General features: G+C 42.3%; 1 protein-coding gene across 1 annotated transcript in view; it reads right to left on the reverse strand.

Annotated features, from left to right (window-relative positions):
* Window positions 1-1,025: 1,025 nt before the first annotated feature.
* Window positions 1,026-24,247, reverse strand: part of LOC130405627 (cGMP-inhibited 3',5'-cyclic phosphodiesterase 3A-like) — a 50,256-nt gene continuing 27,034 nt past the window's right edge. The window contains 16 exon segments of the mRNA XM_056610804.1: window positions 1,026-1,037; window positions 1,578-1,638; window positions 11,628-11,913; window positions 12,405-12,495; window positions 12,541-12,723; window positions 17,695-17,856; window positions 18,029-18,232; window positions 18,575-18,708; window positions 18,711-18,773; window positions 19,106-19,213; window positions 19,477-19,588; window positions 19,993-20,133; window positions 20,881-20,973; window positions 20,976-21,082; window positions 21,309-21,385; window positions 22,930-23,114. Coding sequence (XP_056466779.1) covers window positions 1,026-1,037; window positions 1,578-1,638; window positions 11,628-11,913; window positions 12,405-12,495; window positions 12,541-12,723; window positions 17,695-17,856; window positions 18,029-18,232; window positions 18,575-18,708; window positions 18,711-18,773; window positions 19,106-19,213; window positions 19,477-19,588; window positions 19,993-20,133; window positions 20,881-20,973; window positions 20,976-21,082; window positions 21,309-21,385; window positions 22,930-23,114 — 2,019 coding nt within the window.

Consider the following 24,247-nt stretch of genomic DNA (forward strand, 5'->3'; position numbering starts at 1 on the left):
TCATAGCACCCTCAGTAAAACGCCGAGCACCCCCATAGCACCACCAGAAAAAAATCTCTGGCGCCGCCACTGCTTAGACCATGCACAAATAAGCAACAAAAATGCACTGTTTAACAGGGCTTTCTCTTGTTTAAAGAAAAAACAGGATTTGGTTTAGTTACACAAGTTGTGCATATTCTTGATTGACAGTAGGCCTCTTTATTGGGAGTTAATTAGCTTTTGGGTCATCTGCATACTTTATCATAGGCTCGATACGTAGGCTATATTTTAAGAGTCACCAATGCGGCTAGATGGGAAGTGCTAGTGTAAAGCAGTAAACGGAAAACAATTGATTTATTGAATTATAAATTAAATAATCTTTCATTTGGCTTAATTGCGTAACGTATCGACTCATCCATTGAGTCTCTCATAATACGGGTTTTAGCAAAGCCATGCCAATAGGGTAACCTGTATGAAAATAATTGTATTAGTGGCAGCATAAATGGATTTAGCCCGTAAAAACATAGACCCTAATTTATTGGTTGGTCAGCGGCGATGCTCTGAGACAATTGCTGCCCTAACCCTTGTCTTTCCCGGAGGAACCTCGTGATCATAATCAAGAAATACACGACTAAACTCAAAGCTATTTGGAGATCCCTCTGAGATGTAGGCATTTCAACAAGATGTCGAGAGGCATGCTTTTGAGACATAGATCGTACGAGATTCCGTGTTTGCTTCAGAGGACTGTGACCCTCGAAAATAGACTGAAGGAGAGAGCAGCGATTCAACATCTCTGAGTGAGGCACATCTACATGTAACCTGTAGGTCGAAATGTAGGCCTACATCGAATAGAAATCGAACACATTTCAAGCTAAGCACATAGCCGAGTGAAAGAGTATACAGGTGGGCTTCAAACAGCCAGGTCACAGCCTGTTACAACAAGCCATGTATAAATGTAAAGGTTATGACGTCAATTCAGGCAAACAACGTTGTTCAATGTTCCTTTTAAGCGCCAGTTGTATTGTCACACAACTGAAACCAGAGGATCATGTGTAGGCCTACACATGGCATTAGGAGAAAATGAAACTTTTAGAGTTGCACCGGAGAAAAGACCACGGAACTACCTATTTAGCACGCTAGTCTACTTTAGTTACAATAAACGATTTGACCTTTTTTTCTTGCAGGTACAATATAAATCAATGATCCAGAAAACATAACCCTAACCCCATAATAGGCCTATAAAAAAAAAAGCCTTTAGTCTAGATAATTCATACCTTACTATTACTAATATTAGGCTACTTACCAAATATCGGGTGCGGTTTCCTTTGAGCCTCCAAGCCGAAGTGAGAGAGACAGCGCCAGTAGACCAGGGGGAAGTTATCCCAGGCATGGGGACATGACGAGGAAGAATGGAGCCCCGACGGGTCTGCTATTCCACCCCTCTTCCCTGCTGGTAGGCTATATTGCGGTTTAATTAAAGGACCAAAGTCAATCCGTTGTTGATGTCTCCCAAAATATAGTCCACGGTGAACTTCATGCTCATCCGAGAGAGCGTCGTCATTATAAACTAAGTCATAAAGGTGCGCTCTCCCACGGACCTGGAGCCGCTCGTTCAGCTCAGCCAGTGACGAGCGGGCAGCAGCAGCGTATGGAGGAGGACTGTGTCACAGGAACATCTGATCCACATACAGATTCTTCTCGGGTCCCCTAGCTGTCTCTCTCTCTCTCCCTTTCTGTCTCGTCTATCGGTCCTAGCCACCAGTTTTTTTTAAATAGCAGTATTATACACATACAAACGCAGGCAAGAACGGGGTAAATATTGTGTGGCGAAAGGGTCAAAACGACGCCTCATTTCAGATGTGCGTTGATATTAATCGACGTCAAATAGGTCTACCTTTGTTTTTTTTACGGAGTATAAAACGCAGACGCTTTCAAGCAGTTTTTTTCGCCGCTTTTCCTAAACTCTAGAAAGGCGGTTTGGACAGATTAGACTGTTATGAAAGCGCGCTATTTGACACGTGCAATAGCGCGCTTTCATAACAATGAAATGACCAGTCTATTAATGCGTATTTCTCTCTTTCTCGCTGTGCATTACTTCACTACACTATGTGGACCTATATCGGGTGTTTTGTCCAACTCAGTGGGCCTAGTAGCCTACACTAACAATGATTTTTTCACTTGCATCACCACGTTTGTCTCCCTTTTCTCAGAAAGTAGCGCATTGATCCATATTTCCGCTCGCTCCGAATGTGTTCAATGTGCAATTTATGCATGTTATGTAGGCCTACATCTATAGTCTAATATGAATAAAACGCAGATAAAACCCATATTAGGGGTCTAACGCTGCTCTTACACATTGAAGACTGCAGAGGTTGTTGCTTTTTTGCAATTGGACCGAATAGATTATTTATAGCAATTGCAAGCGAACGATGAAGGGATAATTTATGGACTAGTGCGGTCTGATTTTGGTTAATTGGTTTGTTGATCGGGTGAAGAAGGTGCATAATTACGAGCTGCGAGAATCAAGAGGAGGAGGCAAATAATAATAAGGCGTAATAGCAAGTTTAATGAAAGTCACAACACTTCTCTGTTTTGGCACCACAGTGGTGTAAAGAGCTACCTGCCGTTGTCAGGACCGCAGAGTCGCTCACCAGCTTCCGAATAAGACTCAAGACTCACCTGTTCAGAGTTCACCTCTGCATAGCCACCCCCTCCCACCCCTCCTATATTGTATGTTGTACGTCCTGGCACTTTATGTATTCACATATTGTACAGTAGTAAGAATAAGTTAATGCACCCATGCTAAAGTTAACGTTTTTTTTGGGAGATCGATCTTAATGCCTTAATTAAACAAATGAGGAAAAATCAAACCTTTTAGGCCACCATTTTCTTTGTGAATGAATAATGTATCGTAAATAAATAAATGTTCTTCATTAAAATACAAGGTGCACAAGTAGGCCTACAGCAGCACCTATATGTTAAATTCCGATAGAGGCAGGCAGATATGTATTTTTAAAGGCCATTTACTTCCTGGATCCAGGATACTATGCAACCTGATAAAGTCACCTAGGCCCACATCATCACATACCCCTTCACCATACCTACTGATATGGTTTTTTTTTGGCATGGTTTTATTTGCATTGAGAAATCATTAGGCTAACTAACAGCTATTAAGCTAACGGAAAAGAACCATGCCAATCTCTAGGTATGGTGAAGGGTATGTGATGATGTGGGGCTATTTTAATTCCAAAGGCCTAGGTGACTTTATCAGGATGCATAGTATCCTGGATCCATGAAATAAATGGCCTTAAAAATAAAAATCTGCCTGCCTCTATGATAATTTAACATAGGAGTTCCTATATGCCCCCTGTATTCAGGGGCGCCGAAAAGGGGGGGTAAAGGAGACGGATTCTAGGGGCCCATGATGGAGGGGGGCCCAGAGAGGCCCCTAATGATGATGAAATTATAATACAGAAATGATTATACTATTCTTTTCATGGGGCCCAAAATCCCTAGCGGCGCCCCTGCCTGTATTTGATTATTCATTCACAAAGTAAATTGGTGGACTAAAAGGTTAGATTTTTCCTAATTTCCCTCATAATTAAGGCATCAATTTCCAAAAGATGATTTTTTTATTCCCCTTTTTAGTAAACTTCTGCATGGGTGCATAAATGTATTCTTACCAATGCATGTCATACTAAGTTATAGTACTTAGTTGTGTAGCATCTTATCCAAGCTATCTTTAGTGTGTACGGGGAATGGGTTAACTAAAGTTAGTTCGTTTGTGTTTTGCACTTGGTTCTAGGAACATCGCGACATATCGTAAGAATGTTATTGTTTTGTGAGTGAGTGGCTTATTGCTCTGTTTAACTTCCGTTCTGGCCTTTCTGTCTACCACAGCATTAGCAGTTCAGTGTGTTCAATGCACTTGATCCGGCTCAAAGGGTTTTGGGGTTGCAGTGAAATGGGTAGCCTCCAATGTGCGATTACAATGTTTGAGGCAAATTCTAACAAATTGTAACAAATTGTTACAAAATTCTAACAAATTGTGCGTTGGATAAAAGCACCTGCTAAATGCCCTAAATGTATTTGTAAATGTACAAAAATCCCATCATTAAGATGGCGTTATGACCCACGGCCTGAAATTCCTGGCCTCAAACATTGTAATCGCACATTGGAGGCTACCCATTTCACTGCAACCCCAAAACCCTTTGAGCCGGATCAAGTGCATTGAACACACTGATCTGCTAATGCTGTGGCACACAGTAGCCCACTTTCTTTAACAGCAAGTTAATCAGAGCAATAAGCCACTCATTCACAAAATAATAACATTCTTCCGATACATTTATCTGATACAGCTGCAAGTAACATTTCCCTGAATGGCATCCACCTCCAAAAACTGTTCTATGCAAGTTGCAAGTCGATCTAGTTCCACTTGAACACAGTTATGTTTCAAGCAGAGGAAAGTTTAAAGGGTATAGGTATCTAGTGATTTTCTATTATTTGCATTACATGATGTGTCAAAAATGACACAGGGACAGAGCACAGTTAGGTTAGCTGGGACAAGACCTCAACCTCTGCCCTGTTCATTGACAGAGAATTGGAACTCTGCTTGTTAAAACCTGCCGATGTTCTGAGAAACCAATGTAACCCACTGCTCACTGAAGAAGGCTTGAGGAGGAAGCCTTGCATTATCTGGAAAGATGTACACCTTTACATTGCAACATACAGTTCCTTCTTTTGGTTGAGCACTTATGCAGAGTATGCATAGCCTGTATGTTGCAGAACACCTATCTGTCCAACCTTTCTGCCAAAATCAAGGGTCAAATTAGACCACCTATGGAATATGGAGGTGTGTTTTCAGATTACATATTTCATTACGTCACATATCAATGCAACTGATGTAGCCATAGCAACACTGTGAAGCCAAATGCCACTTTGATGCATCAACTTTTACTGCATACACAAGTATGAAGCCAGCCTTTTTGTTTTGTGTTCATTAGCCTGTTGGACAGATATTTATCTATTACAATTATTTTCCCCTGAGCTTTGAGTCTAAGGATGAGGATGAATCCCACATATTTGACAATACAAATTTCCAAAAATGGAGGTGAGGCAAACAGATTGTCATTGGGATTTTTCATGAATGAAAGAGGAACACCACTACATTGTGAATAAAGCAAAAATTGATAACATAAACAACATTTTTGGGGTTGAAAGATATAAAAAAAAAAAAAAATATAAAGATACAGAAAAAATAGCAGAATACAGAAAGCCAATGTATGCATGTGCATGTGTGTGAAATGTGTGTGGGTGTGTGTGCACATTTGTGTTTCGCTGTGTGTGGACTTTTCTCAAACGTCGTAATCCTAAAGCAGGGATCCGAATTGTTTGTTTGAACAATGATGTACTGTGTGTTAATACATCAGCATTGGTGTATGTATTTTCCTGTTTCTGTAGCTCACAGTGCTGTTACCCCGGATAGTTTGTTTCAATTCATGTACTTGTGTTGTGTGCCTCATTTATATTGTCTACTGTAGGAACATACAGAGATATGAGAGTATGGAGGAGATATGGATGTTTATGGATGTGAAAACATATTGCTTGATGTCTGTATATAGTTTATAGTGATTCCAGGGTTGTGGCTGACGTTTATACCACAGAATTGTTAAATACTTGATTTTGAGTGGTCAATTGCGTTCTAAGTGTGAGGAATAAACCATGATCTGGTGTCTTGTTATTAGAAAGAAATGTGATGAAGCAGACAAGGCTAGAGTTGCCTGCCATCGCAATGTATGTATGTATGTATGTATGTATGCGTGCATGTATGTATGTATGCATGCATGCATGTATGTATGTATGTATATGTATGTATGTATGTATGTATGTATGTATGTATGTATGTATGTATGCATGTATGTATGTATGTTTGTATGTAATAGGTGTTCTGTGATTGATCAATTATGCACACCTTGGAATGTTATTTACCGAGCAGAATCTGGTGTTTAACAATGCTGTGGTGTAATTTTCAAAATGAGACACCTCTACCTTTTAACATTTCCAATTCCAATGCCAAAGCAACCAGCAACGACTGAGCAACCCTACCATCTAACCAAATAACAACTTCCTGGCAACAATATAGAGCACTCTAGGAGTCTCCTAGCAATGGCCCGAACACAGAAGCAACCATCCGAGTAATCATCCCCGAACACCTTTGAAACCCTGAACATATAATACTCGCATCAGTACGTGGAAACCCAACAGTAAGCCAACCAGTCGGGTAAGTGATGACTCACACACAATCACCAGATTTTCATGAAATGTGAATTCCATTGTAACCTGTTCTTTACTAGAACATTCTAGGGGCTCAGTCTTTTCATTATTATTACCGCTTGTGATGTAATGCATTTTCCATTAAAGTAGCTTACACTTAAAAATAGCTGATCCCTTTGCATATTTAAGGCACATATAAGGAAGTCCATCAGATTACAGCCAGTGCACAAGGGACAACCAAATAGTATCTAATAGTTCCTATTGATAAGTAGACATGTGTATACAAACTGACATACACAAACATAGACAGAAGCATCAACTATCACAGTCATTTCTGATCATTATGAGAGAAGTCAGTGCTAAAATGCGGTAAACTTTTGTGTAGCACAGTGTAGAAAGAAATAGTACATAAAAAAGACTCACAAACACAAAGGTTTATCATTTATAAATGTTATTAAACCATGTTCACATTACAACATCAACACTGTTCTGCTAGTGACAGCTTCTAATAATCTCAGTATATTGTATAGTTAGTTTGTTATACACAGTCAAGAGGCACTTCCATTTATTCTGGCAATAGAGGAGCTACAGTATTGTGTCTAACTTACAAAACAGTAAAAATAAATATTTTTGTAAAACGTTTTTGTTGTAATATATTTGTTGAATCTGTACAGCATATACTCATATTTCTTTTTTTTTTTTACAAAATCAAACAATTACCAGGAATAACATGTAGTATTTTCTTAACAAATACTTGTGAATCGCATAATTTCCCCCATTCTATAGGTATTGCTACAAGTGTTAAGTGCAAGATAATAGAGCAAAACATAAATATTGAAGTCTGTGAAGTAACAGAAACATACTAGTCTCACGTGTCTTGTTTTAAACATGATACTTTGTTTTGGTTTTCCCTTTGTCACAAGAAAAAAAGGTTATTAGCATTCAAACAATGCACATACATGCTAAAATTGTATGGTTGCAAGGACATAGGCCCCGCATCTAGCAGAAATAACACATAATAGAAAATAAACGACAGTGTTTTTGGTTCAAACCGCCTAAACGCCTTCAGATTCATGCCCTAGAAGGGCATTCCCCTTGAGTGCTAGCGCTGCACATAGACATAGCAGTTATGCAAACAGCATCGACAGAAAAAACATGTTGACGAAGGACGGGAGATGGGTAATTATTTAAATCATTTGATAGATAAACGTGATCTTTCATGTTTTTGCACTACCTCATACTCTACTATGTCTAAGTGTTTACACTGGTTTATACTATTGCAATGCCCTTCCAGACCACCTGCTCTGCAACCAACCAACAGAAAAGATAGTGACCACACTAACCGAATGCTCCTTGTTGAGGTTTCCTTGTGCGTATCACATAAACACAGAGACCTCAACACGTCTTTGGCTTGCACAAGTGAATCTGGTGCACGTTGGCCCTTGTCCTTCCCTACAGCTGAAGTGGGATGTGCTTTTGTGAACAAAGGTAAGCGTGTGAATCCAACAGTAACATGTAGTGTGGTGTCTACTAGGCAACAAATAAAAGTAGTACAAAATACGAGTGGATTACAATATCGACAGGTTGGCTGTGACCGATCGTTGATGAGTGCAGCCACGGCCACATGACTGGAAACACTGGCTCACATATGAATCTTCTTTTATACGGAACTAAAAGAGTGAATTCTAAAAACGGATGTACATAAGAGCATTCATCGATGCAGCTAGAGTATCACGTGTGTCAACGCGTGGGTGTTGGGCCTGCCTAACCATTGGACTTATCAAACCTCCAAAAGTCACTTTTCAGAGAGATGACTTAAAGAGCCCTGACAGAATGTCTAAATGGATGAATATGTGCATTTTAGAAGAAGCTTGTTTATTTGCATCAAAATACATCGGCTTGCTCTATATGATTTTAGCATTTTGGATTATGGTTAAATCATGAAAATGAGGTGATAAGATTCCTAGCTGCCAAAGACAGCACATTCTGGGTTATGTTATTATAGTTCTAAAGAGCTATATTGTAACTACAATTTATTTAACTTAAACCCTCATTAGCCTATTTTCGCTAGGTAGCCATGATTTTCGTATTACTTCTTCAGTATTCAGCCTTTACCCTCACTGACTGGGTTGAGCCACTAGGCTGTAAGTGCAGTTAGCTTTTGATGTCTGACCAAAGGTAGATTTACTGTAAATAATTCCTCAGTTTATCTAGGGAAAAGTGAATGAATCTGTACATGAAACCACCCTCAGAGTTAAGCTTTACATTATATTGACAAAAAATAAATCACAGTTCTGTTTATAGAGGTTCAATACTGGTCCTACCAAGGCAACATTAACTTTTTGACGTTATTTCAAAACTTGTGTCTTATTACCATTCCTGCATGATTCAAATATTATTTACCTATATTTTATTTTTGTCTGACGTTCTCTGTCTTTGTGTTGTGGTCCAAAAAAAATCTATAGTTCAAAGTTATACAAATAAGTATGTTGGTTTGCCACAAACCATAGAAAATGTAAAATGTATTCAAACTGAACCTCAACCTTTTTTTTTAGCTTTTCAACTGTTATAGTGAATGCAGATACTACGTGCGAAAAGTGAAATTGTTCGACACAGCTTTGTCTTAAGACTTGAGACCATGCCTATTTGGACTACTTAGCAACAATTAAAGTTAAGGATTTGGACACAGTGTTGAAGATGTACTGTCCAAAAATCCATCAGCACTCCTCACAAATTGGTGAGGAGTGCTGATGTTTTTTTTTTAATTTGCTGGTTTTTGTTTGTGTTGGGAGAGAAGAAAGGCGTCATCATTAAGAGATATCTTTCATGAAACTATTTTGCATACGTAATGACCCAAACTCTTAATGAGCTTAGTGGCAGAAAAACTGCCCCATTATACCATTAGATCCACCTTCAAATCCTTCATCAATCTCTTAATCTCCCTTTAGGTAGAATGCCAATTCAACATGGACCATGGAAAGCTTGGGTACAAATGTATGTTTGCTTCCTTTCTAAGTTTTAGCACGACCTATAACTTTCATTTGAAAATATTGATGGATGAATTGGAATTAATATAAAAGTGTCTCTTTTTGTTTGGAACACAAACAAAACAGGTAAAACAACTTCAAATTGGACAAAAGCATGCGTTTCAATCAAACCTCATTGTCTCATTGGTAAAAAAAAAAAAAATTATGCCTACAGTCCTCATTATCATCATCGTCATCATTAGGATCCCAATTTCCATCAATGTCAAAGTTCTAGACCTGGACAGAGGTAAGTGATGGTGAGTGAGTGCGTGTTAGTGAGTGAGTGTCTCCAGAAGTGCATAAATCACTGATAAGGAATCCAAGCATTCTCCCCATCTGAATCTACTGCCATTTCCTTCTCCATAATGTCAAATTAAAGGGACGTTCATCATGCTCTGAAACCCCTCACCCTCAGCCTCACTGTGACACCGATCCTAGTGGAATCTATACTAAAGTATTCCCTTGTGTCAAAGGGTCGACTAACAATGTGCTATTGGTATAATATGGGGACAACATGTTCAGCGGCCTTCAAGAGTTGAAGATTATTTCCTGGCCTGGTTCACATAAACACACAGCCTACTTACCATTCAGTAAGAGCTCCCGTGAACAATGAACAACAGCATATATGATGGAGGTAAGTAAGTCAGTGATATAAAAAAAACGATGTTTAACCAGCACTATGTCAATAAGTGAGGCGACCTGTAAAGTATACCTTCCCTGACCTTGGGAGCATTGAACTCAATGGACGATAGCGTGGAAAATGTGAAATGAAGTGATGATTAGCTGTCGCTTAAGCAGGCAGGGAATGTGGAGCCATGAAGTCTTCTAGCCGGTTGCAGCCTGGAGGGTCAGCTACAATTGCTACATTTTATATGGACCATGATCCACTGGTCTGCCTGGTGTTTAGGCCTACCTACGGGTTTGCCATGGCTGCACCAGACAAGGGAGCTCCTAGTTGGACTCCCTGAAGGAATGGAAGTCAGTTTGAAGTGGCTTCACGCCGTTCTTTATTTCACCATGTGTATTGGAAAAGATGGCTTTCTTACTTTAGCTTTATAAAAAAGTGACATTGACGGACTAAATGTCCGCATGCATGTGAGGATTAAGTTTAGTTTCATCATTATCTTATCTACCATTTAAGTCTGATACAAAAGTATCATAATATGATTCTGCAGAGATTCAGTATGCTTCCCCGGCTGTGTTGGTTCTTCCTGAGCGTTGTGATGGGATAGGTAACTCGAGTGAGTTTCATGAAGAGACACAAGGAATAGAGCAGGGATGGAAACTAAAGAATATTAACATGAGAAAAACTTGTTTTGTATGCGTTTTCCTTGAGCGAGAATAAAGCTTTTTGAATTACGTATTTTAAGAGCTACAGGGTTCTTTGTTAAACGTCGTATTCGGTTCTTAGCGTGGGATGGGTTCTTATTGTTCCATTGCTTCTCAAGGGCCTTTTTCACGAGCCAGAGGCTTTCAGGGGACGCCTCTGCACTGGTGATGTCGTGAGAGACATATGATGCATCCGAATACTCATACTTGACTGCTATATAGTAGGCATTTTGTAGTACGTCACAAATATAGCGCGTCCGAATGCTCCGTACGCATTGTGTAGTAGGTAAACAGTTTCCGAATGCATACTACTGCCACAGTATACAACGGTAGGTCACTACGCTATCCCACAATTCAGCCGGTGTCTGGTAACCGAAGAAGAAAAAACTGTAGATTATCGCAGGTGATTTAGGACATGATCTCCAAACATCCGGTGGCGTTTCGGTGGTGTTCGGAAGCGTTCCGAGGCGTTCTACGCATAGCTGTAGAACGTACCACATTAACGGTCAAGTAGTAGACACTGCACAGAAATAGTATACTTAGTATTCGGATGCACCCATGGCTACTCTTGGGCGGGGATGATCTGTCAATTATTAATGCCATGAAGAGCCTTTCCTATCGGCCGTGGTTCCAAAGAATGACACTCTTTTCCAAGATGAGGGCAACAGACAGCTGGCAACATACTTCGCTAATTATAAGACAAACTATACACACAGTCACAGACATACAGGATTTCTTTCTCTTGTGTTTTCTTTCTATCCAAGTCCCCCCCCCCCCTCCCTTCCCTTGCTTATTGCACCTAGCAGACGTCCTCCGTGAATCTCCACCCTGTTATTTTTTTTCTGAGGCACAAATTACCCGGAACATCTTCTACAGTGTTGTGTCAAGGTGATGTGCTGGCTACCGCATCAAGAGATTATCAAAAGAAGGAAATAAATTGTATTAGTTTAAAAGGTCGAAGTTCAAAGTTTGTTAAACAACCAGAAAATAGGATACGTTTGGCTACTCCTCCTTTTCCACCAATGTCTCTGGAAATATTCCTCTCCCTCGATCGGCTCTACCTCATCCTCTTCCTCGATGCCGTTGACCGGCTCTTCCCCTTTGCTTGCTGACTCCTCCTCCTCCTCGTGAATGATGGCTGTGATTGGCTCGCCGGGGCCACTGAGGCAGTTTGAATCCTCTTTCTGGGCCTGCTCTTGGCTCTCCTTGGCGATGACCCTCTTCCACATCTCGTGGTTGTCGAGGAGGTGCTGTGTGATTTGGCAAAATACTTTTCTCCTGGTCTTCCGCAGAGGGTCTTGTATCTCTGTAAAAGCACCGAGACAGAGAGGTAAAAAAGGGCAGGATTAACGGTCTAATAATAGACGTAATAAACACCTTCTGGCGGAAGAAAACCAGACTGAAGAAACTATTGTGAGCATTCTTTCCGCAAAAAGACAACGTAGATGTGCAACACACACTACTTGGCAGGACTAAACTAGGACATGCCTTGAGGAAACTCAAAAGACCTCAAACTGTGTTGTCTGTCTTTGAACCAGAACTGAGTTGTCAAGATAATAAGATTAGATTAAAGCCTTTAGCAGCACATTACAAATCTTCAGAAATCCGCCTGGCAGTTGATTCGGGCCTCATTCGATTTGGAAACATGCCAAGCAGAGACTCAAAGACATACTGCTTTTGAGCCTCCTGCGTGGCTGTTAGAATCAATGGCTCCACCCCGGTGTGCTGCCCCCGGGGACAGGACAGCCTGCGTCTGTTGAATGGTAATGACGGCGGGGATTCGTATACAGTACATACGGGAGGTGTCGGAGCTGGTCGAATCGTCTTCCTCTGCCGTGTCTTCATCCTCATCCTCGACTTCCTCGAGCTCCTCCCCGACGTCGCCGGCCTCCACGTCCTTGGTGGGGGTGGTGGTGGTGGTGGTGGGGGTGACGGTGGCGGTGGCGCTCGGCCGGCGCTCTACCCAGCAGCCGGGCATGAGCGCGGCCGAGTCGTAGGCGGAGCAGAGGGGGCCGACGATGTGCGTGATGAAGGACTCCTGCAGCTCGGCCAGCTTGGGCGCCGAGCGGTCCATGAAGGGGCTTATGGGGAGGCCCAGGCTGGCCTCCTGGTCACCCTGCCGACACCAATATGTGTTAGTATCATAGCGCTAGCATAGCATAGCATAGAATCATTGGTGAACTGGAATGTACCCTACTCTCTTCAGTGGGGACTTTCTGCATGGCTCAGGGGGGGGGGGGCAAGATAGTGGTGGTATTAGGGGCTTTGACTCGAGCCCATAGGTTCTGGGTTTGATGAAGAACTGGAGGCATCCTTCAATACCCGTGATGCCCCTAACCCCTACCGGCTGCCTGAAAAGTATCTCAAATAATTAACTTTAAACGTGTCAAGGGTGGAGTCCTTTGGCCCCACCCTTGCCACTTTTCAATGTAATCGATGATGCAACATTTCAGATAAGGTCACTGTGCAGCTCAGCCTCCATGTGTGAGTGTTTTGGGACGGAGAACATTCCTGGAATATGAGAATCATGAAATGTCATGGGTGGGGGACTTGTCATGGTTTTTTACTCCTGGGAAATATACCCTGTGAGTTGGTTTAGTCACGATGTACACGTTGAGCAATAATTTTCATATGTTTCAAAGAAACACTGTTCTTCATTTGTATATTTTAGAAGCGTTTTCTGATTTATGTCATTTTAATAAGAACTATACCAAAGATGAAAATGGATGCCAGGTGATACCCGGCTTTAAATGCCCAGTTTAAAGAGCATCAACGGCGCCATGAATTGACATCGAGCCAAACTGAATGATTTTTTTCATTTGCCGTTTGGATATGCCTCTTTTCCAAGCGTTGACATAATGCAGCAGCTTACTACAATGTGAGAGCCATATAAACCAATAAGATGTCTGGGAGACTGCAGCTTCCCCTTGTACTCGGCCAGTGTGCGGATGTGTAAGCTGGCAACTGCTCATTCATTGCCTCTGGAAAATGGTTCCTTGAAAGTGGGTCAAGAGTACCACAAACAGAATACCATCCAGTTCTGACTGTAGCTCATTTTATAACTGGCTGCCTTATAAGACTAGAAAATACAAAGGACATGGCACGGATAGTGTATTTATACATAGATATCTAAGGCTCAGCTGACGGTGGGTGTTATTAGAGGATGGGGGGGAGATTAGTATTTGTATTCACAAGACGACGGATAAAAACAAGGACTTTCATTCTTTTATTCAGGTATGTGTATACAGACGAAAAGATGCAAAGCCAATTCACGTGACTTGTATAATACCTGTTGATTTTGGACTGTGAATGTGTGGGCATTGGGCCATTTGGAGTTATATTGTTTTTGCTAGCTCATGGTCTTTCACAGGCAGATTAATACATTGTGAGTGGAGGCGAGTGGAGAATTAAAACCAGGCAGCGGCAGAAAGAAAAGGGCCATTGAAAGATGTTGACCGAGCTAATGGACGTGAACGTACGAGAGCCTGTTCTAGGGGAGCTGGATTAGGGGCCACACTGAGCTTATGTGGCTTATCGGCTGCAAGTTGCCCTGAACAAAGCTAGCTGAGGAAAAGCCTGATATAAATAAACGATGCATAGCTACTCTATCCCCGTGGAAGAAAAAAACAATCAATTCATAACATCTGCCCCGTTCTGTCCTCTCTGTACAACCTCTATCCACCTATGAAGAAGCATAGAATTAGTCAGCGTGCGCTCAGTTTTCCTTTGTCTTTTTTCATAGCTTGTTTGAAAATAGAATACTATCTGACGGAATACAGATGTAACACCGTGCAACTGTTATAATTGGATCTTATGGATCCCATTAAGGCGTTCTATACCGTGGTTCTTGCAGCGATAAGACCACGTACGTATACTGCAGAGTCTCCATGATTTCAATTACAATGGCCCCCACCTCAGCCATACATGACCAGAGCATCCGTATAACCGTGTTTGAATGTTCCATTTCAAAGGACAGGGGCAAGAGCTCCTGTTGCCATGGCGACTAACGAAAGCCTTAATCACAACATACACACTTGTGTATGTGTGTGTGTGTGTGTGTGTGTGTGTGTGTGTGGTGTGTGTGTGTGTGTGTGTGTGGTGTGTGTGTGGGTGTGTGTGTGTGTGTGTGTGTGTGTGTGATATGCGAAAAGGGGAGGATAAAGAGGAAGATAAAAGGGACAGAGAAAGACAAGGGTGGGTGAAGAGAAGGAGAGACTGGCATGGCTTAATAACCTTTCATCCCTGCTCTGGCCTTGGTCCTCGCTCTTACAGCAAAAAAGTGCAAATCATGGCTGTGCATTTGTGTATTAACGTGTGTGTGTGTGTGTGTGTGTGTGTGTGTGTGTGTGTGTGTGTGTGTGTGTGTGTGTGTGGTGTGTGTGTGTGTTGTGTGTGTGTGTGTGTGTGTGTGTGTGTGTGTTTGTGTGTGTGTGTGTGTGTGTACGTGTGAGTATGTTTACTGTTTTGATGAGGGACCCTTTAATTAGCTCTCTTTGATGGTGGTGTAATCTTTGTGATTAAGAATGAGAGCTGCCAGCCTGATGACACATCTAGGTCAGACTCTCGTGTGACAAGGAAACTCTCCCTGTGCTCATCTCCCCTCCCTCGCTCCTTGGTGCATAGTCCCTTCCCATCTCTCTCTCTTCTTCTACTCTCTCCCTCCCGCCTCTATCTCTCTCTGTGGCTCCCCCTCCCTCCCTCTCTACACCTCCCTCCGCCGATCCGTGTCTGCCTTTTTCCCATGCCCTCTCCGGCTCTCTCTCTCTCTCTCTCTCTCTCTCTCTCTCTCTCTCTCGAGCTAAAAGGACACTCATGGTTTACCAGGGTAAAAAAACTAAGTTTGTGTATTTTGAGCATTTATGCCAGGGGTGGATGTTGAAATTGAGAAGACTAAATATACAGAATGCTCTTTAGAAAAATATATTTTTTCATTATTCCTTTTCTTCTTTTTATTTATACTTTCTTTCAAATGTTATTATCAGGAGAACACAAATATGCTACATCTATTGACAGTGACAATAATCTCCCCTATGGATCTTCACAGCAAGCGTTCACCTTCAAATCATGCTGTTGCTATGGATGCCATCATGTGATGTTTGTCCGCCTAATCTCAATTTCTCTTATTCCTCGTCACAATTCTAGCATGACCAATCAGAATCACTGCTACTCAAAAGCATAATTTGTTGCCAGGCAATACATTCCTTATAGAATATAGAGACGCAGTTGATGATTAGCCTGTTCCCATTTCTGAACAAGAGTCATTGAACACGCAGATATATTTCTCTCGAGATTCGATCGCTACTTATTGAGATTTCCAGTGAATTATCAATGGAATGACATTCACCTCAATTGGATATAAAAAACTAATCAGCAAAGAATGGGGATAAGAAAAATGGGAGAGACGTTCACAGTAATGTGATATTCTGATGTTTATGTAACGGCGAGTCACGGTGAAAACAGAATGAACCCTTCATATGGCTGAAGGCTGAATCACTTTCACCATGTTGAATCCCTGCTTGCTCCAGGACTCTGTGTCCTTACACACCCCTTAAGCTGAAGAATAATTCATAATACATGGATTAATAATAACCAGGAACATTACACTGAATCCTACTACTACTACTATTGATGCTGTTTCTACTAGGCCTAAAATGACTACGAGGGGTGTAAAGATTCACCGATAAGAATCGGTAACCGGTTCGGATTAGCACAGATGCGACTACATCGATACATGGGCCCCTGAATGTTGCCAAAGAACATTACTGAAAGCCCCTTTCGATATTACTGGTTAAGAAGAAATATTTATTGAGTACATATGCAGTTAAAGGTTCTCAATACTGTTCAGGTTGTGAACGATTACGTGCTTATTATCCAACCCCGTTCTTGGATATGTATTTAAAGGCCTCAAAGTCAACCTATTGAAAGTGTTAAATAAAACAAGGCATGAACAACTATCGTGGAGGGCCATGAAAATTAATTATTTTGAGCAATCTGATTGGTAGAATTGTTATCTATATTTTGAGCAATCTGATTGGTGGAAAAAAATATAGATAAGTGGTAGTGATAGTGGTGATGGTGGCTGTGGTGTTGATGATGGCGTCAAAAATTTTAGCGATCTCATTGGTCGAAAATGTTCAATTATTTAGAGCGATCCCATTGGTCGAAAAGTTAAATTGATTTCCAGCGATCTGATTGGTCGTAAAAATATTTATTTTGAGTGGTCTGATTGGTTGAAAAAATATTTCGAGGGATCTCATTAGTCTGAGTTTTCAATATATTTCGAGCGATCTGACTGGTTCGAAAATGTATATTTATTTTGAGCGATCTTATTGGTTGGATATTTTTTTTATTTTGAGCAATCTGATTGGTCAAAAAATATATATTTATTTGGAGTGATCTGATTGGTCGAAAATTTCAATTCATTTCAAGGGATCACATTGGTCGAAAATTTCTATTTATTTCGAGGGATCTCATTAGTTGAAATATAAAATTTATTTCGAGCAATTTCATTAGTCTAAATTTTCTATATATTTTGAGCGTCCTCATTGGTCAGAATTTTCTATTTATTTAGAGCGATCATATTGGTTATTAATAATAATATATTTCAAGGGTAGTTGGAAATTTCGACCAATCTGATCGCTTGAAAAATTAGATTTTTTAGACCAATCAGATCGCATGAAAAAAAAAGTTTTTTTAGGAACAATCAGAATGCTTGATGTTTAGCTAAATGTCTTTATTGAGAAAGGGACGGAACACCTTCTGGATATAAATGTGTTTATTAAGAAAGGGACTGAACAGCTTCAGGAGCTAAATGTCTTTATTGAGAAAGGGACGGAACACCTTCTGGATATAAATGTGTTTATTTAGAAAGGGACTGAATAGCTTCAGGAGTTAAATCTCTTTATTGAGAAAGGGACGGAACACCTTCTGGATATAAATGTGTTTATTAAGAAAGGGACTGAATAGCTTCAGGAGCTAAATGTGTTTATTAAGAAAGGGACTGAATAGCTTCAGGAGCTAATTGTGTTTATTAAGAAGGGGACTGAATAGCTTCAGGATAATTGTGTTTAGTAAGAAAGGCCAGTACTTGTTCGTAGAACTCGTTGACGATGCCATCGGTCCACTGCAGGTGCAGCTCTTTACACTTCAGCGGACCGTTGATATCTGCCAGCTTGATGCACATCTGGCACACCAAGAGACGGTCGTTTTCATTGGTCCAATCGATACAGGACACGCCCTCTTCGCCCACCTGGGAACAAGCGGAGATATCATTAAAGGGGGGAACCACTGTCTCCCCCTCAGGACTAATATCAGTCCTTTCATAGGGCTCCCACGTTTACCTGCAGTTCAAGACAATGAGGATCATAGCAAGTGCGATTTTGCCTTGTTTTGTGAATCAAACATGTCGTTCCTATGTTTACCTTGGCGTTGAACTCAGCCAGGAAGTCAAAGTGTTTCTTGAGGTCGGTGGCCAGGATGGCCTCAATCACCAGGAAGCGGAAGCGCTTGAACTCCCCGTGCTCCAGGTTGTTGAGGAAGTTGAACTCTGGCCGCGACATGAAGAGGTTCCAGGCGGACGCCGCATGGTGGTTCTCCAGCACAGAGCGGTCGTTATACAGAACCGCCTGCAGGGGGCGACATTAACACAGCTTGTTGGATATTCCCTATTGGTTGTTTAATTTTTGTGGCGCGTTAAAGTAGGCTGCTAAATGTTGAATTTTCAATTCTGTAACATGTTTATATGTGAAAATCAAATCTATAAAATTTGCCACACGAGAAATATGGGAAAGCAGGTTAAATTCTACCACACATGTGTACTATGGGACAAGCACACCACCAGATATCAATGTACGCAGACCACCAGATGATCCACAGTAATCAGTTCTAATTCCGGGGCTCCCTGCGCGTTCTTCCATCCATCTCCAGATAGCGTTCGTGGTACAGGATGCAGAGGCGGGAGCCTGTACCTGTGGGGCGCTGGTGGCCACCAGGAAAGCGTTGGTCCTGCCCGGGTGGTCGTAGTCGTGCATGGCAGCGGCCACGTACAGCGCCATGAGCTCCAGGGCCGGGATGAGCCCGGCCAGGGAGCCGTAGCCCTCCCCTGCTGGGGGCTCATCTTGGAGCACAGCAGGCCGGTGGCGCTGGGGCTGAGGCCGTTGGCAGAGTCTGGGGGAGGAGAGAGCGACAGAGAGGTCCAGTCAAACGCATATCAATCGGATTGAGAAATAATATCATCATAATAAAATTAATAAAGAAATAGTAATAATGAAACATTTAATGTTTTGTTTTTAATTTTACAATGAATAAGACATACAAATATGGAAAGAGAGAAATAAATACACATTTATTTTTTGTAATTGGTATTTGTGTGTATTTGTTTGCTTGCTGTGAGATGATGATGATGATGATGACGGAGATGGTGGGTCTGATGGAGATCCTTATCCACTGGGATTTCCTGTGTGACGTGTGTGCTTTGGTGTGTGTGTGTCTGTACTGACCTGGGTGTGTGCTACTGTCCTCCAGCTGGTGGGTCAGGCCGGGGATTGGCTGAGTGGTTAGGTACCACACTGCATGCAATACGTCGGTGGCGTGAATCCGATTGTGGTCTGGGAAAAAAAATAAAAATGTAATACCCTGATAAACATGTAGAGGGCGACATTACCAAACAAAACAACTGGCAAATTTGTGAATGAAATTCTACACACGTGAATGAATAAATGTTATAAAGAATATTATACAATTCTATGGGTTTCTTTGTTGGTTATTGATACTTTTTTATCAGGTGTTATTAATACCATTGTGTGGTGATTTAGAGGTTTAAAGAGAGGGTCCTTATAGGCATAATTAGCCTTACGAAAACACAACTTACATGGGATGTCCCTGTATCCATTTTCCAAAGCACCGAAGTAGTTCATAAATTCTTGCACTGGAATCTTAAATGTCTCGAACAGACCTGTGTCTTCAAACAGCTTGTAGGACACCTTGTTCAGAAAAATCTGATTTAATACTCAAGTCATGATAATGAACATCAAGCCCACTGAAAAGTTCTGAAATGTGTGTGATTTAATTGTATGTGATTTAATACTTAAATGTATGTAATTTAGTAATTTATTACATTTATTAATTAAGTACATCTAGTAATTTAGTACAATAAGTAATTTAGTACACTCAGTTTATTCAGTAGATTTAGTTATTTAATACTTTCAGTCATTTAGTACATAGTAGCATGGTGCCAGTTGGAATTGAGGCTGAGAACAACAGTACACCTTTCCGAGACAGCACGTGCCTCATGAAAAGGGCACAATACCTAGCAAACGACAATGTGGTCGTCACTCAGCACTTTCATTACGATGCTAGACACATGGACCGAGCCGTGGCCGTTCACCTGGCTGAGGATGCAGCCGGTCTTGCCGTGGGTCTTGTCCACCAAGCTGAAGATGGGGAAGTTCCAGCTGTTGAGCTGCGCCATGAGGGGCTGCAGGTCGGGGAGGCCCACCACCTCCAGGGCCTGGGAGGCTTTCTCCTTCTGGGTCAGAGGTCACGGTTCCCAGGTCAGAGGTTAGACAGGGGATTCAAACTAGAGGATTCAAACTAGGACGAACATGTATTCACAGCCCAGGGACTGCCCTTCTCCAGTGATTCGCCTGCTGGTGTAGTGGCACCTCGCGCTTTCACTGAGCACTTAATATTGACACGGTGACCTCATTGATTGCGCTATTGTCAGGACTCAGGACACTTGTTAAGGGAGACGTCCTCTATATGCATGGCAATTGTACCTCCGTCAGGGTGGCTGAGGATTCAACTTTGACTGCAATTAAAAGCTTAGTTTTCACATCTTTCAACTTGGTCAACTAAAATTCTTTGCAAAATCCAGTGCATGCTAGTATACAAGTACTAACACAAACCAAACATGGTGATCTAACCATGGAGAAAAAAAACGAAGATTGCGTCATACTGGGACTGTATGAATGGAAGGACCCTAATATCAATGTAACAAGCCGCACCTGTTGTTCCTGCATCTCCACAATGAATAGCATCCAGTAACCAACCCATAGGTTCTTATTGTAAATCCATTGCCATAAGAACGAGGGATATCTGCTGGCTCATTGCATCGGCAGGACAAAAACATTCTTTATCCTAAAAGTCATACTGAGAACTATTTGTTTTCTCTCTCCCTAGAGAAGCATCCATCGACAGCTGATATACTTCACCATGAACTAACGCTTTTATTTGTGTGTTTGTGTGTGTGGTGTGTGTGTGTGTGTAGGCCTACCTCGGGGGAATCAGGGACAAGGGGGTGGAGACTGATGCCCTCGTTCCGATACGGCCCGGGCCCATCCCGGACCTCGGGGGCTTCTTGCCCCCCCCTTCCCCCTCTTCATCGTTCTGTGCAAAGTCGCTGCTGTCACTGTGGTTGGTCTCGAAGGTGCTGTCGTAGGTGCTGTCGTAGTCCGATGAAGCAACCGCACGCTTATCTTCAAAGACAACATGGATGGAAATGAAGGTATTATAACCGTGGTGGCGGTTTTTAACCATTTTTTATATTTAAATCGTTCCTGTGACGTTGGTTGTTGTAAGTACAGTGTTTGGTTGAGGTTACAACACAGTGTTGTTTATTGTGAAGCATATGAATTGGTCATGCATTGATTTAAATACAAACTATTTCTCACTATTGATGGTAAACCCAGTAAAGATTCTCACCCGTGTGGTGGACTCTCTCCTCTTTGTCTATAGATTCTGTGCCATGGTTCAGACGATTGTTGAGGGGCCGGCCACAGCTACCAGAGACATGCACAAATACGTTTATAAATTAAATGAGAAAGGGAAGCAGAAGAGAAAATAGAAGAGTGCAAGACCGAACTAGAAAAGACAGCAATGAAGTATTTTTCTTTCTCTATCTCTATAACTTTTTGGACAACATAAACATCTTCAAAGGTTATTCAAAGGTGCAACGTGTACGATTAGTTTCAAACACTCAAAAATTAAGTACAAAAGTTATGTCGTCAAAGACGTCTGAGTGTACTCTCTCATTAGTGCAGTGGTTCTCAACCTTTTTTGAGCAAACGCCCCCCTGACCTTACCCTGATCCTCTGGCGCCCCCAACGCGGACTCCACGAAAACAGATCGCACGCAGAGGCCTAATAAGGCCTATATATTTTGTATTTGAAATGCAAGAGCCTTTTCGTGGAGACTACGCTCAGAGCAGCTGGAACTGAACAAGAGATAGAAGGAAAACGGGCTATGAAACAAAATTTGCTATCGGCCATGTTTGATTGTGTTGTGTTGGTTATTGACCTGCTAACCTGCGAACTTGGGTTATGTTTATCAGCGTTACTATAGAGATCATGACAATAGCTGTTGTAACGGGTGTCCGGGCGTGTGCAGGACCGAACCGCGCTGTATTATCACTGTTCCATTGCGCATAGACAGTAAAAAAAGTAGCTGAGACGGTAGAGGGGTTAGAAACCAATAAATGAAAATAGGCTTTTTATCTCAGGTAGCCTATTCTTTCACCAAAAAAAATAAAAATAAAAATAAATTAAACCCCCCCCCGAAAATGGAATCACGTTCCCAGCGCCCCCCTAGGATGTGCGAACGCCCCCCAGGGGGCGGTACCGCCCCCGTTGAGAAACCATGCATTAGTGTGTGTACCCTCTCATACCACAGATTTGTACCTCAAGAAATCACTATCACTATGGCCACTGGGTCATGTCATGAGAGGATGAAACAGTAGCAATGCCCAGAGGGCATGTTCTATCCATCCAATAAATGATGGCAACAAGAGTTAACATTAGTGCTGCTTTACACCGCTGGAGAAAACTCGTAATGAGTAAAGGAGTGACATTTGATGCTGAACTTTGCAAAATTTCTTCTAGACTAGTAAGTAAACAGCTTGTATAATAACACTGTTTAATACGTTTGCCAAGTTGTTGATGAACACGTCTGAACATGGTTCAGACAAGTTAGAATACAATAAGAGTGGACACCACAACTTTCTAATAATATGCTGCCCTCTATTTGTTTCGAGTGTTTAGGACAATTGGCCAAATCGTACACGTTGCAACTTTAAACAAACATTTATTACATAACAGCTGTGTTGGAAGAATATACAAAGAAGCTCATATGGAAACACATGAACACACACACACACACACACAACACACACACACACACACCCACCACACACACACACACCCACACACACACACACCACACACACACACACACACACACCCAACACACAAACAAACTCTCTCTCAGGCATTTGCTTGCTTGTTCCCACACACACACACAAACACATCTCCCGCCCCCCAGCATTTACCCGGTACAGAGCGAGGGGGGTCTCCAGTGGAGGGTGGTGGAGCTGGGCGCGCTCTGGCTGTGTGTGAGGGCTCGATGGCGGCTCCTGGGGGCCCCGGGACAAGGGGTGCGCTCCGCCGGGGGTCTGACTGGCTCAGGCAGCTCCACGGGGCAGGTCTTAGCAATGGGGCTGGAGAGCGGGCTGGCCTGGGGTGGGGGGGAGGGGAGGGTGAACCCAGGGGGGAGGCCGGGGGGGGGGTAACCTGCAACCAGAGAAGGAAAAAGTCCATTTACAACGTCACGGATCTCTGATGGATTTGGGGGAGTTCTGATCTAAAGCGAGTGAGTATTATTGGGTCAACGGATCAACCCTCACGTTTCGGAACCCACATGATCCGCCCATCGGGTGACTATGCACAAAAACGTGCGTTCATGTAATCGGCGTATGTTTAATAGGCTGCTGAACAATCAGCGTCGCAGCACGGCAAACGGAGGAGCGGGCGAGTTGGAGAAGCCTCCTGCATCATTGAAATGGATGGGAGCACTATGGCTTCCCCGTGCACTGTAACGAAAATGGAATAAGGGTGGTGGGAAAAACGGTCACTGCGTGTCGGCACTGTGGCACCAGGATTGGTGGAGGTTGAAAATAGAACACCATAAGCGATTGAAAGCTAAGTCACGTTTGTCTTGTTATCTTTTTTGGTTGTTGTTGATCCGAATATGATCCGATGAGTCGCTCAAAAACCGTGACATGATCCGAACCGTGAGTTTTGTGATCGGTTGCACCCCTAGTGACTATAGATTAAAAGGAGTTCAGGAGCAGAATGGAGTCGGGCCCCTTGTTGAAGATGCTTATATATTGCTGTAGAGGTTGGGGAAGGAACACCTTAAGCCCTACACCATGCAGACCCCCATCTTGTACTTATACATTTTCAAACACATTGAAACATTTCAGAAAAAAATCCACACATCTACTCAGTATCCACACACACACACACACACACACACACACACACACACACACACACACACACACACACACACACACACACACACACACACACACACACACACACACACACACACACACACACAAACACACACACACACACACACACACACACCTGTTCTTGCCAGTGGTTTGCTGTAGAAGTGGTTGGAGGTGACGGAAGCAGCGCAGGAGGCTGACATGGAGCGGCTTTTAGAGATGGTCAGCATCAGGGTTGTTCCACGACTCACTAGTTCAACACACACACACACACACACACACACACACACCATGAAAAAGTGAGAGAGAGAGAGAAAGAGAGGAGAGAGAGAGAGAGAGAGAGAGAGAGAGA

This window comes from Gadus chalcogrammus, chromosome 16, assembly GCF_026213295.1.
Source record: "Gadus chalcogrammus isolate NIFS_2021 chromosome 16, NIFS_Gcha_1.0, whole genome shotgun sequence".
NCBI lineage: Eukaryota > Metazoa > Chordata > Actinopteri > Gadiformes > Gadidae > Gadus > Gadus chalcogrammus.